The sequence below is a fragment of the Leucopleurus acutus genome (genome assembly GCF_964270905.1).
Source record: "Leucopleurus acutus genome assembly, chromosome: 7".
In the NCBI taxonomy this organism is placed as follows: domain Eukaryota; kingdom Metazoa; phylum Chordata; class Mammalia; order Artiodactyla; family Delphinidae; genus Leucopleurus; species Leucopleurus acutus.
The window spans coordinates 85,434,824-85,449,780 of record NC_139150.1 but is presented as its reverse complement, the minus strand read 5'-3'; the positions used below and the strand labels follow the sequence as shown (position 1 = coordinate 85,449,780).

General features: G+C 43.7%; 1 protein-coding gene across 1 annotated transcript in view; it reads right to left on the bottom strand.

The window, feature by feature from the left end:
- DAPK1 (death associated protein kinase 1) overlaps window positions 1-14,957 on the bottom strand; it is a 208,939-nt gene that overhangs the window by 89,474 nt on the left and 104,508 nt on the right. Inside the window, exon 3 of the mRNA XM_082842193.1 lies at window positions 14,342-14,563. Coding sequence (XP_082698319.1) covers window positions 14,342-14,563 — 222 coding nt within the window. The remainder of the gene's footprint in view (window positions 1-14,341; window positions 14,564-14,957) is intronic.

Sequence of the window (14,957 nt, the reverse complement as noted above, 5' to 3'; positions counted from 1 at the left end):
ACATGGTATATCTCTCTATCTGTTTGTATCATCTTTAATTTCTTTAATCAGTGTCTTATAGTTTTCTGCATACAGGTGTTTTGTCTCCTTAGATAGGTTTATTCCTAGGTATTTTATTCATTAGTGTATAGGATTGCAAGAGATTTCTGTGCCTTAATTTTGTATCCTGCAACTTCACCAAATTCATTGATTAGCTCTAGTAGTTTTCTGGTAGTATCTTTAGGAGTCTCTATGTATAGTATCATGTCATCGGCAAACTGTGACAGCTTTACTTCTTTTCCGATTTGGATTCCTTTTATTTCTTTTTCTTCTTTGATTGCTGTGGCTAAAACTTCCAAAACTGTTGAATAATAGTGGTGAGAGTGGACAACCTTGTCTTGTTCCTGTTCTTAGAGGAAATGGTTTCAGTTTTTCACCATTGAGAATTATGTTGGCTGTGGGTTTGTCATATATGGCCTTTATTATGCTGAGGTAAGTTCTCTCTATGCCTACTTTCTGGAGGGTTTTTATCGTAAATGGGTGTTGAATTTTGTCGAAAGCTTTCTCTGCATCTATTGAGATGATCATATGGTTTTTCTCCTTCAATTTAACATGGTTTATCACATTGATTGATTTGCATATATTGAAGAATCCTTGCATTCCTGGGATAAACCCCACTTGATCATGGTGTATGATCCTTTTAATGTGCTGTTGGATTCTCTTTGCTAGTATTTTGTTGAGGATTTTTGCATCTATGTTCATCAGTGATAATTGGCCTGTAGTTTTCTTTTTTTGTGACATCTTTGTCTGGTTTAGGTATCAGGGTGATGGTGGCCTCGTAGAATGCGTTTGGAAGTGTTCCTCCCTCTGCTATATTTTGAAAGAGTTTGAGAAGGATAGGTGTTAGCTCTTCTCTAAATATTTGATAGAATTCGCTTGTGAAGCCATCTGGTCCTGGGCTTTTGTTTGTTGGAAGATTTTTAATCACAGTCTGAATTTCAGTGCTTGTGATTGGTCTGTATTTTCTACTTCTTCCTGGTTCAGTCTTGGAAGGTTGTGCTTTTCTAAGAATGTGTCCATTTCTTCCATGTTGTCCATTTTATTGGCATATAGTTGCTTGTAGTAATCTCTCATGATCCTTTGTATTTCTGCAGTGTCAGTTGTTACTTCTCCTTTTTCATTTCTAACTCTATTGATTTGAGTCTTCTCCCTTTTTTTCTTGATGAGTCTGGCTAATGGTTTATCAATTTTGTTCATCTTCTCAAATAACTAGCTTCTAGTTTTACTGGTCTTTGCTATTGTTTCCTTCATTTCTTTTTCACTTATTTCTGACCTGATCTTTATGATTTCTTTCCCTCTTCTAACTTTGGGGTTTTCTTGTTCTTCTTTCTCTAATTGCTTTAGCTGTAAGGTTAGCTTGTTTATTTGAGATGTTTCTTGTTTCTTGAGGTAGGACTGTGTTGCTATAAACTTCCCTCTTAGAACTGCTTTTGCTGCATCCCATAGGTTTTGGGTCTTCATTGTGATTTGTTTCTAGGTATTTTTTGATTTCATCTTTGATTTCTTCAGTGTTCTCGGTTATTTAGTAGTGTTGTTTAGCCTCTATGTGTTTATATTTTTTACAAATTTTTTTCCCTGTAATTGATATCTAGTCTCATAGCGTTGTGGTCAGAAAAGATACTTGATACAATTTGTTTTCTTAAATTTACCACGGCTTGATTTGTGACCCAGGATATGATCTATCCTGGAGAATGTTCCATGAGCACTTGGGAAGAAAGTTTATTGTGTTGTTTTTGGATGGAATTTCTTATAAATATCAATTAAGTCCATCTTGTTTAATGTGTCATTTAAAGCTTCTGTTTCCTTATTTATTTTCATTTTGGATGATCTGTTCATTGGTAAAAGTGGGGTGTTAAAGTCCCCTACTTTGATTCTGTTACTGTTGGTTTTCCCTTTTATGGCTGTTAGCATTTGCCTTATGTATTGAGGTGCTCCTATGTTGGGTACATAAATATTTACAATTGTTATATCTTCTTCTTGGATTGATCCCTTGATTATTATGTAGTATCCTTTTTTGTCTCTTCTAATAGTCTTTATATTAAAGTCTATTTTGTCTGATATGAGAATTGCTACTCCAGCTTTCCTTTGACTTCCATTTACATGGAATATCTTTTTCCATCCTCTCACTTTCAGTCTGTATGTGTCACTAGGTCTGAAGTAGGTCTCATGTAGACATGATATATACAGGTCTTGTTTTTGTATCCATTCAGCCAGTCTATGTCTTTTGGTTGGAGCATTTAATCCATTTACATTTAAGTTAGTTATCAATATGTGTGTTCCTATTACCATTTTCTTAATTGTTTTCGGTTTGTTACTGTAGGTCTTTTCCTTGTCTTGTGTTTCATTCCTAGAGAAGTTTCTTTAGCATTTGTTGTAAAGCTGGTTTGGTGGTGCTGAATTGTCTTAGCTTTTGCTTGTCTGTAAAGCTTTTGATTTCTCCATAGACTCTGAATGAGATCCTTGCTGAGCAGAGTAATCTGGGTTGTAGGTTTTTCCCTTTCATCACTTTAAATATGTCCTGCCACTCCCTCTGGCTTGCAGAATTTCTGCTGAAAGATCAGCTGTTAACCTTTTAGGGACTCCCTTTTATGTTATTTGTTGTTTTTCCCTTGCTGCTTTTAATATTTTTTCTTTGTATTTAATTTTTGCTAGTTTGATTAATATGTGTCTTGGCATGTTTCTCCTTGGATTTATCCTGTATCGGACTCTCTGAGCTTCCTGGACTTGATTATTTCCTTTCCCATATTAGGGAAGTTTACAACTATAATCTCTTCAAGTACTTTCTCAGTCCCTTTCTTTGTTCTTCTTTTTCTGGTACCCCTATAATTCGAATGTTGGTGCGTTTTATGTTGTCCCAGAGGTCTCTGAGACTGTCCTCAGCTCTTTTCATTCTTTTTTCTTTATTCTGCTCTATGGTAGTTATTTCCACTATTTTATCTTCCAGGTCACTTATCCGTTCTTCTGCCTCAGTTATTCTGCTATTGATTCCTTCTAGAGAACTTTTAATTTCATTTATTGTGTTGCTCATCATTGTTTGCTCTTTAGTTCTTCTAGGTCCTTGTTAAACGTTTCGTGTATTTTCTCCATTCTATTTCCAAGATTTTGGATATCTTTACTATCATTACTCTGAATTCTTTTTCAGGTAGACTGCCTATTTCCTCTTCATTTGTTTGGTCTTGTGGGTTTTTACCTTGTTCCTTCATCTGCTGTGTGTTTCTGTGTCTTCTCATTTTGCATAACTTACTGTGTTTGGGGTCTCCTTTTCACAGGCTGCAGGTTCGTAGCTCCCGTTGTTTTTGGTGTCTGCCCTCAGCAGGTAAGGTTGGTTCAGTGGGTTGTGTAGGCTTCCTGGTGGAGGGGACTGGTGCCTGCTTTTTGGTGGATGAAGCTGGATCCTGTCTTTGTGGTGGGCAGGACCACGTCCTGTGTTGGGTTTGGGGGTAACTGTGACCTTATTATGATTTTAGTCAGTCTCTGTGCTAATGGGTGCTTTAGTGTTCCTAGTGTCTTGCTAGTTGTTTGGCATAGGGTGTCCAACACTGGAGCTTGCTGGTCGTTGAGTGGAGCTGGGTCTTAGCATTGACATGGAGATCTCTGGGAGAGGTTTTGCCGTTTTATATTACATGGAACTGGGAGGTTTCTGGTGCCGAACTCGGCTCTCCCACCTCAGAGGCACAGGCCTGACACCTGGCTGGAGCAGCAAGACCCTGTCAGCCACATGGCTCAGAAGAAAATGGAGAAAAAACGAAAGAATAAAATAAAATAAAATAAAGTTAATAAAATAAAAATTTAAAAATTATTAAAAACTTAAAAATTAAAAAGTAATTTAAAAAAAGAAAGGAGAGCAACCAAACCAAAAAACAAATCTACTAATGATAACAAGTGCTAAAAACTATACTAAAAAAAAAAAAAAGAGGGCTTTCTGGTGGCACAGTGGTTGAGAGTCCACCTGCCGATGCAGGGGACACGGGTTCGTGCCCCGGTCCAGGAAGATCCCACATGCCGCAGAGCGGCTGGGACCGTGAGCCATGGCCGCTGAGCCTGCGCATCCGGAGCCTGTGCTCTGCAACGGGAGAGTCCACGACAGTGAGAGGCCTGCATACTGCAAAAACAAACAAACAGAAAAAAAACAAACAAACGGACAGACAGAACCTGAGGATAAATGGCATAAGCAAGGCTATATGGACAAAATCACACAAAGAAGCATACATATACACACTCACAAAAAGAGAGAAAAGAAAAAAATATATATATATCTATATAAAAAAAGGAAGAGAGCAACCAAATGAATAAACAAATCTACCAAGGATAATAAACTCTAAATACTAAACTAAGATAAACATAAAACCAGAAATAAATTGGGTGCAGAAAGCCAACCCCAAGTCTACAGGTGCTCCCAAAGTCCACCTCCTCAATTTGGGATGAATCGTTGTCTATTCATGTGGTCCACAGATGCAGGGTACATCAAGTTGATTGTGGAGCTTTAATCCGCTGCTTCTGAGGCTGCTGGGAGAGATTTCCCTTTCTCTTCTTTGCACAGCTCCCAGGGGCTCAGCTTTGGATTTGGCCCCACCTCTGCGTGTAGGTCGCCTGAGGGCATCTGTTTGTCGCTCAGATAGGATGGGGTTAAAGAAGTAGCTGAGGGGCTTCCCCGGTGGCGCAGTGGTTGAGAGTCCGCCTGCCGATGCAGGGGACACGGGTTTGTGCCCTGGTCCGGGAAGATCCCACGTGCCGCGGAGCGGCTGGGCCTGTGAGCCATGGCCGATGGGCCTGTGCGTCCAGAGCCTGTGCTCCACAACGGGAGAGGCCACAACAGTGAGAGGCCCGCGTACAGCAAAAAAACAAATCAAAAAAAAACAAAAACAAACAAACAAAAAAAAGAAGTAGCTGAGTGGGGCTCTGGCTCACTCAGGCCGGGGGGAGGGAGGGGTACGGATGAGGGGAGAGCCTGCGGCGGCAGAGGCCGGCGGGACGTTGCACCTGAGGCGCACCATGTGTTCTCCCGGGGAAGCTGTCCCTGGATCACGGGACCCTGGCAGTGGCGGGCTGCAAAGACTCCCGGGAGAGGAGGTGTGGATAGTCACCCGTGCTTGCACACAGGCTTCTTGGTGGCAGCAGCAGCAGCCTTAGTGTCTCATGCCCGTCTCTGGTGTACACGCTGATAGCCGCGGCTCGTGCCCGTCTCAGGAGCTCGTTTAGGCGGTGCTCTGAATTCCCTCTCCTCGCACACCCCGAAACAATGATCTCTTGACTCTTAGGCAGGTCCAGACTTTTTCCCGGACTCCCTCTTAGCTTGCTGTGGTGCACTAGCCCCCTCCAGGCTGTGTTCAGGCAGCCAACCCCAGTCCTCTCCCTGGGATCTGACCTCTGAAGCCCGACCCTCAGCTCACAGCCCCGCCTGCCCCAGCGGGTGGGGAGACAAGCCTATCGGATGGTGAGTGCTGGTCAATACCGATCCTCTGGGCGGGAATCTCTCCGCTTTGCCCTCCGCACCCCGGTGGCTGTGCTCACCTCCGTAGCTCTGAAGCTCCCCCCTCCACCACCCACAGTCTCCACCCGCGAAGGGGCTTCTATTGTGTGGAAACCTTTCCTCCTTCACAGCTGCCTCCCACTGGTGCAGGTCCTGTCCCTATTCTTTTGTCTCTGTGTTTTCTTTTTTCTTTTGCCCTACCCAGGTACGTGGGGAGTTTCTTGCCTTTGGGGAGGCCTGAGCTCTTCTGCCAGCGTTCAGTAGGTGTTCTGTAGGAGTTGCTCCACATGTAGATGTATTTCTGATGTATTTGTGGGGAGGAAGGTGATATCCACGTGTTACTCCTCCGCCATCTTGAAGGTCTTGACCTCCTGTTTGTTCTTTAAACAACATTTTTCAATGATGAGGCAGAAGGGAGGCTCCCAGGGAGTCATCGATGTTCTGGAGAGATTGTTACTGATCTACTCTAAATACTAGCCTAATAAGGGAATCCCACCCATGACCTGTGATCAGGATGCTCTCTCTTCTGTGGCACTGGCTCGGGGGGAGTCCCCCGCAGCTTCTTGTTCCCGAAGCTGATCCCAACCACACCCCAGAATTCTGGGCGCAGTGTGCCTAGACGTGGGTGCTGTATGAGCAGTGTCAGGCAAGCCAGGCAGAAGGTCTGGACTGAACATGGACCACCAAACCAGCAGCCCTCGACCTGGGAGGGCCCTGGGCTCTGGGGGCAGAAAAGAAGCTGAGCAGTGCAGCGAGGCTGTGATTGTGTCCAGGATGGCCCCCACCTCGGACGTACGAAACCAGAGAGGCAAGGAGAGGGAGCAGAGCAAGAGGGGAAACCAGAATGCCTGAGGGGTCATTTGAAGCCACAATTCTACAGAGTAACCTGTTGCATGCTCTTGAAGTGTTGATTAGGAGAATGGTTAACCAAGACAGGAAGAAGAATGAGATCTGTGACATGGCTGTGAGATTCCAAGAGGAAGTGTGAACAGTTCCCAGGGACTTGGAGTACCCCAGAGCATCATAAAGTAGAATCTGTGGTCCCTGAGGAGGGATTAATAGCACATCACTGCAGCTATGGAAGTCTCTGAGGCTGGCAGGCAGCAGTGTTACCCCAGTTTACCAAACCTTAACAATTATACACCTTTCTTGGAGATAAGCAAAGATTTCAAATACTCACTATCTATAACTTACGTATACAGCACAGAGTAAATGGAGCCAGATATTAAAATTATGAATATATGATAAAAACTGCACATCTATGAGCTCACAGATACTACGTGTGATTTGTTTTTATGATTTTTATTGTCCCAATTTTTCTAAGACCATCTGGAAATCAAATAATCCACTTAAGTGAATAAAAATGCCCATTTAATAAACACTAAGGAAACACTTTCAACTGAATTAGCAAGAAGTAAGAGCATGGGGGAAGACATACATACAGGGTTTTATTTCTCAAGATAATGCCTGAGCGGAAAATAACCTATTCTACACAAATTTAATTCTGTTGTGAAAGGTTGAGACTGGTGCCAAATGCATTTCAGTTCTCTGTTCTTGCCTAATAGTAGATATCTGAGGATCCAGAAGCCAAAAGTGTAACCCAGAACAGTTCTTGAAATTACCTTTGTGAATAAAAACAAAAGTTCAAAAAGTCAAAAGAGCTGGCAGGAGCTCAGAGAAGAGAGAACAAATGTAGCAGCAAAAAGGAAAAAAAAAGAAGGAAGGAAGGAAGGAAGGAAGGAAAGAAAGAAAGAAAGAAGGAAAGAAAGAAAGAAAGAAAGAAAGAAAGAAAGAAAGAAAGAAAGAAAGAAAGAAAGAAAGAAAGAAAAAGAAAAAGAAAGAAAGAAAGAAAGAAAGAAAGAAAGAGAGAGAGAGGGAGAAAGAAAGAAAAAAGGAAGGAAGGAAAGTATTTAAGCAATCTTAATGTGTTTTTGTGTCTTGTGAGGACCAGGAGAGCAGCAGAGAATGGGGGTGGGAGACTGAAAGGCCCCTAGTGTCAGATACGCCTCATTTACCAGCATCACTTATGTCCCTACAACTGTGTTCAGCTTAGTACAACTTTGCCACTTTTAAGGTACCCTGAAACCATCACTTTAATCACTGCATTTGCTTCTTGAAAGGCCCTTGCAATTCTGGATTTGCTGTCAGTGAAGCATGAACCTATCCACATACATCCACTGTGCTGATGTACAATGAAACAATCATATTTATATTCTTATGAGTCTGCATCTCCGTTTGGCTACGAGAGAGTGAGCCAACTTAACAATGATCCTGCATAAAGTGATCTAATATTACACAAATATCTGAATACAACTCGGCAGTTGTTTGCAACGAACAAACTGAATTCCAGAAATTATTAACTTAGACAAAGTCAGAAAGAGCTGAAAAGGAGAGTTGTTCTTCCATTGGTATAGAGTTTCCATTTTGCAAGATGAACAAGTTCTGGAGATATGTTGCACAGGTGAATACGTTATGCTACTGAACTGTATACTTAAAAATGGTTAAGATGGTCAATTTTATGTTATGTGTTTTCTACCACAGTAAAAAAGTAATAAAATTTACTTTATTAAATAAATAAAAATAGAGTGCATTAATTCCATGTCCTGCACCTGGCTACAACCACTGCATACTGCACTAAACTGAATTTCCTACGAGAAAGAGAAAGAGAGAGAGAGAGAGAGAGAGAGAGAGAGAGAGAGAGAGGAGAGATTACTCTAACTTAAAGACCTGCTTTAAATTCCAAGCAGAACAAATAAAGGGGAAAATTTAAGGTTGGAGATCCAAACTGGCTTGATTTCTTTGGAACAATCCACTATACCAAGTTTACATGGCAATTCTAGGATGTTTACTTTATAAATCTTAACAGGGTAACCTTTCAGACAGGTCATCCAAAGCTCAGGTGACCCTCCTGAAGCAGGCCATGACAGGGTGATGTCCATTCCTGACTTAAGGTAGACCCAGAATCACCTACCCCACTCCAGCCCTCCTCTGCGCAAGCTTCCTGCAGGGAGGAAGGGTCACGCATCCCACTGCTTCTTGGTTGCCTGATGGAAGAACTACCATGATTAGGTGTTTTATTTTGTTGTTAACTGGCTCAAAGAGTTTTTGGTTAACACATGAGTGGGCTCGCAGTCCAGCAATGGGTAGTTTTCTATTCTAGGGCTTCTCTATTAGTTTGCTAAGGCTTCTGTAACAAAGTACCACACAATGGGTGGCTAAAAACAACAGAAATTCATTGTCTCACAGCTCTGGAGGCCAGAAGTCTGAAAGCAAGGTGTGGGCTGTGGTTCCTTCTGAGGGCTCCAATGGGAATCTGTTCCAGGCCTCTCTCCTAGTAGCCTGTAGATGCTACTATTGCATCACTTCAATCCTCCATCTCCACAGGGCCTTCTCCCCAGGTCTCTGTCTCCACATGGCCTTCTTCTTATAAGGTCACGTGGGATAAGGAGCCCGCTCTACTCCAGTATGACCTCATCTTAACTAATGACATCTGCAACGACTCTATTGCCAAATAAGGGGACACTTTGTGATAAAGGGAGTTGGGACTTCAACCTGTCATTTTGGGGGAGACACAATTCAACCTACTACAGCTTCTCAAAAGGTGAACCCTAGACCAGCAGCATCGGCATCACCTGGGAATTTGTTTAAAATGTAAATTCTTGGGCCTTACCCTAGACACACTGATTCAGAAACTCTGGAAGTGCAGCCAAGTAATGTGTATTTTAACAAGCCTTCAGGAGATTCTGAAGCACGCTGAAGTTTGAGAACCACTGTTAAACCACACTGGACATTTAAAAAATCATTTTGTAATGCTAAGTGTGTAACTTGCCTTTCCAACAGAATTGCTAGCCTTTTGGGGCTGTCTCTGACTGTATTTATCACATGCTGCTAATACTTATTGCTTACATAAAACAGGCTAGAATCTGGAGTTCTGTGAAGGCCACATGTGACCTTCAGGAAGGTTTTATTTCGTCTGCTCATGAATACTATGAACTGCCAAAATTAAAAACCTAGATACCAGACTTTTCTTGAAAAAGATTGCAGGGTCTGGCAACACTGGATCCAAAATCCCACATGGCAACAATCAACTGAAGAGTGGCTGAGGGTTCAGTTAGCCACAGTCCCCACCATTCCCTGATGCCTCCCTGATTCTGAGGCTTTGTGTAGACCAACCTCACTCACTTACATCACCTGTCCAGCCCCTGAAGGCATTTGGGTTTGACCCATGTCTGGGCAGAGGGAACCTAAATTATCCACAGCTTGAAATACTTAGCTGTTTCTGAGCAGCAAGTTTAGGAACAGAATTCTAGAAGCCAGTGTCTCTGATTAGCACTGACTCTGTTTGGCTTCACTTTTCACCAGGTAACAGGGCAAGCTATGAAATGACTCACGCACTGAAGATCAAAGTTTTGTAGTGGCTTGCCCATGTGACAATGCACGGGTGAGCTGTAACAGAACAAAGAGATTTTTCTATGACTTCATTATGGAACAATGGGATGTGGAGGACATGGAATTGTGATTTTGAGACATCAGGTTTGTTTCCTTGGTGTATACGCTCTGCTAAGCTGCAATAGCAGATAAGGTGTGGAAAGATTCTTTTCCAGAGAAGCATGTGGGGGAAATATCATTCTTAAAAACTACTTTCAGGGCTTACAGAAATTTTAAGTCAAATCCTGGAGTAGGATTTGACAACTGTGCCTTTAACACAGACACCAAGTAGCTTCTGTACAAAGAACGGAAAAGATATCATTTCTGTATCTCGCCCAGATCATTAGGGGCAGCTCATGAAATAGTGCATGGAGTGGCGGTTTGGGGTCTCTGTCTCAGTGGTAAGGACAGGGCCAGATGTGGGAGTGAGAACTCACACATCCACGTGGAAACAGGCTTCAATGAGGGAAGTTTCAACAAGGGAGCAAGCTTCATTAGTAAGCCTGAAGGAAGCTCTACTGCCATGGAGTTCATCCCAAAGCAAGAAAATCAAAAAAATATATCCACTTAAAGATTTCTGAACCAGAGGATACAGACAAGGGGCCACTATTAGGTCATAGGGCTATTTTCTGACAAATTCTTACATTTTATTCTCTCCTTAACCACCACTGTATCCCAGCATTCTTAAGAAAGGAAAGAAGAGATGGAATATGTCACTGATGACTAAATCTTCCTTTAAAGCTGTTAGAATTTACAACAACAATAATTTTCTCAAAGGCAAAGATGACTCTTTCTCCTGGGCAGACCTAATATTTTGAATAGTCTATTAAAAATGAAAACACCTCTTCATGGCAAAGTAAATATAGATATAAAATGGGACAGACTTGTGATGTGAAAGCAAGGGTGCACTTTCCCTCCTTAGCCTTTGGTACCACTGTATGAGTCAGGGTTCTCCAGAGACACAAAACCAAATGGATGTACAGATATAAAGAGAGAAAAAGATTTATTTTAAGAAACTGGCTCATGCAATCATGGAGGCTGACAAGTCCCAAGACCTGCAAGGGGAGTCCACTGAACCCAGCTGGTGACCCAGTAGGGCCAATGTATCAGTTTCAGTCTGAAGACAGGAAAAAGCCAATGTCCCTGCTTGAAGGCCGTCAGGTAGGAGGAATTCCTTTTTATTCAGGGTAAGGTGAGCTTTTATGTTCCGTTTGGGACCTCAACTGATTAGATGAGGCCCACCCCCATTGGGGAGGGCAATCTGCTTTACTAAGTCTACAATTCAAATGTTAACCTCATCCAGAAACACCCTCAAGACACAACCCAGAATAATGTTTAACCAAATGTTGGGACACCCTGTGGCACAATCAATTGACACATAAAAGTAACCATCACTACTCCCCACATGCCCGGTGGGTGAAAAGGCTAGGACAATCAGCTCACAGGGAATGCTGGAATCTGTAAGGATCAAATACCCAGGGAAGACAAACATGCATCTGACCCTGTGGGGGAGGGGCCATCTTCTAAGATTCCTCCTGCTTCTTCCACCTAAGAGCTGCTCTTTGTCAGCTCACTCAACTTTTTTTTTTTTTTTTTTTTTTGCGGTACGCGGGCCTCTCACTGTTGTGGCCTCTCGCGTTGCGGAGCACAGGCTCCGGACGCGCAGGCTCAGCAGCCATGGCTCACAGGCCCAGCCGCTCCGCGGTATGTGGGATCTTCCCGGACCGGGGCACGAACCCGCGTCCCCTGCATCGGCAGGTGGACTCTCAACCACTGCACCACCAGGGAAGCCCCTCAACTTTTATTCAAGGTCTCCACATAATGAACTGTGTAAAGCTGTGCGCCACTATCCACCTAACAGCATGGCTACAATTAGAAACAAATATTGACAATACAAAGGGTTGATGGAGCAACTGCAACGCTCATTCATTGCTGGAAGGGCTGTAAAATGGTGAAGCCACTTTAGAACACAGTTTGGCAACTGCTTGTAGAGTTAGATGTACACTTACCACATGGCCCAGCAAACCCACTCAGTGTTATTTACCCCAAAGAAATGAAAACTTATGTTCACACACATGACTGTTTATGGTAGCTGTATGCACGATCATCAAATATTAGAAGCAACCCAAATGTCCTTCAATGGGTGAGTAGATAAACAAACACCACACAAGGGAATACTATTCGGCAATAAAAAGGAGCAAACGACTCCTGCACAAATCTCAAAAGCATTATGTTGAGTGAAAGAAGTCGGTCTCAAAAGATTGAATACTTTATAATCCTACTTCTATAATTTTTGAAAAGACAAAACGACAGTGATAGAGAATGGCTCAGTGATTGCCAGAGGGTAGAGGGAAGAAGGTGGGTGTGACTAGAAGGGGAGAGTACAAGGGAGTTTTGGGGGCAATGGGACTATTCTGAATCCTGATTTGGGTGGCGGTTACACAAATCTATACATGTGTCAACTTTCATAGAATTACACAACCCTCCCCCAACATCAAATTTACTGTATAATAATTTTAAAAAAATTTAAATCAAGTGGTAAAAAAAATCTGTATGTTATCCATTCTATGCACAGGATAAATGCACCTAGTGGAAAATACCTATGAACTGGGAGTCAGTCAACAGAAGCTGAATCCAGAAAATACACACGCAGGTGGCAGTAACTCCCCGGCATCATTTGTACATTCTGATATACAAAGGGAGCAAATTATATTCTTGACTTACTACGCGTGACCTGGTAATTCTCTGAAAACGCAAAACAGTTGTGATCTACATAATTTCTTTCCCAGGAACTTTGCATTCATGGTCTCTGACAACAGCCTTAAGGAAGGAAATTTAGGCTTAGAGATAGATGGTAAAGGATTTGCCCTGGATTTTGATCTCGGTTCTGTCTGGTTTCCAAGTCACCATATAAAGCCATAGCAAGGATTACACTCTGATTCCTGTCTTTTCTCTGCTGAACCCTGAGCAGGCCCCTTAATCCTCTGTGCCCTTAAAACCCTGCTCTTCCTTTAAAGCAGTGGTTCTCAAGGAGGGGGTGGGGGGATGGGGAGGCGGGTAGGGGGAGAAAAGAATCTGCCCCCCAGGGGATATGTGGAAGTGTCTGGAGGCATTTTTAGCTGTGACAGCTAGGGAAGAGGATGCTATCCGGTGGGTAGAAGCCAGAGATATTGCTAAACATCCTACAACACACAGGATGGCCCCCTGAACAAAGGATTATGCAGCCCAATATGTCACTAGCGCAGAGGTTGAGAACTTCCCAGAAACATGTATTAAACACATCCACGAGCCAGACATGTTTATGTTCTCATCTCATTTATCTCCTCAAAACCCTTTTGAGGTAGGTATTATTGACCCCAATTTATAGTTAAGAAGGTTGTTGCTCAGACGCATAAAGGTATGTGCCCAGATCCCAATGGTGAGGCAAGAGGCAGTGGGCATCCCAGGCCCTTGTGACAGCAAAGCGCAGGTCCCCATAGTGCAGTGCCCCCAAGGCTGGGCTTCCTCTGTATACCTCCCTTCACTTCCATCTCCCCTGGTCTCAAAAATCACCTCTTAGCCCTAAGAGATCTGCACATATGGGGAGCTGCTGGGCTGGCAGAAGGACACATCTTAATTCGAGGCTCCAGGAAATGGGTGGTTCACTAAGAACCACCCAGGATTGCTCCATCCACCCCTCCCTCTGCCCTCAGGGTACTAATGTGTGTCCTCCATCCGAACAGCCCAGAGACACTCCCAGTGGCGTGTTCTCGATGACTTCCTCTCCTCTCCTCTCCTGCCAGCCCATGTTGCTGGACTCATGACCAGGAGTGGGGCCCTCAGGCAGAGGGCCAGGGACAGGGGGACGCGTCACAGAACATCATGCTACAGTTTCCCACAATAACATCCGATGGGCAGGGTGTGCCTGAGAAAATCAGCAAAACGCTTTAAAAACAATCACTCACCCTGAGTGATTCTGGTTCACTTTTACCCTTTCATATGAGTGTTGACAGTTCCAACAGTTAAAAATGGGGTGTGGTAAGACAGAGGGAAGAGAATAGAGAAAGAAAGAGAAAAAGAGAAGTAGGAAAACAGAGGGGAGGCAGAGGAACAGCATGACAGGAGGGAAGAACGTAAGCCTAAAGCTTAACATGAAACTCAAAACGCAGACGACCTCAAGACAAACGAGGAAGAACCCCAAGATTGGGGACCCGCCTGCAGATCAAGTGGGACCCCATCAACGGAAGCTGCTGCAGAATTACTCCAGATAACTGCAGCCGGCCTCACAGCGCACCACCCACTGCAGTTCTCGAACTTGGCAAAGCCAAGTCAATCCCTGACGAGGCTCCAGGGCTGGTCACTGCGCTGTCCAGCTGCCGGGAAGCCTGCAGCCCACGCTCCTCCCCGCCCAGCCACAGCACTCACAGTTCCAGGATCAGGATGACGTCCGTCTTGTTCTCATAAACCTCGTGCAGGGTGATGACGTTGGGGTGCTGGATCTCCTTCAGGATGCTGACCTCCCTCTCGATATCCTCACGGCTCACGCCCCGCCGGCTGGATTTGGTCCTCCTCTTCTTGATGAATTTGGCGGCATACTGTAGACCGGTGCTTTTCTCACGGCATTTCTTCACGACTGCAAACTGCCCACTGAAGAGAGAAGGCAGAAGAGGTCCCAGGTCATTTATACATCCTTTATTGTTCACTAAAACCCAGGTTTGGGCAAGGATGTGGCCCCATGCCGGTGGTGGTGTGTGTGTGGGGGGAGGCGGCGGGGGGAGGACAACAGGATTACAAATAGGAAAGTCCAAATTGTGGGAAACTAACGAATTCACCAGAGAAATCTCTTCTATATTTCAGTTCCATTAAGCCTGTCTCTTTATGATCATTGTTGCAAAGAACAAAAATTTATTTTCTTGAATTAAATGTTATTAATTGGTAATATGCCCCCGTTTCTCTGCTCTCCTCCATCTCCCCCATTTCAGATTCAGGGGCCACAGGAAGGAGCTCCCTCCTGTCTGACCTCATTTCCTTGTTCTTATCC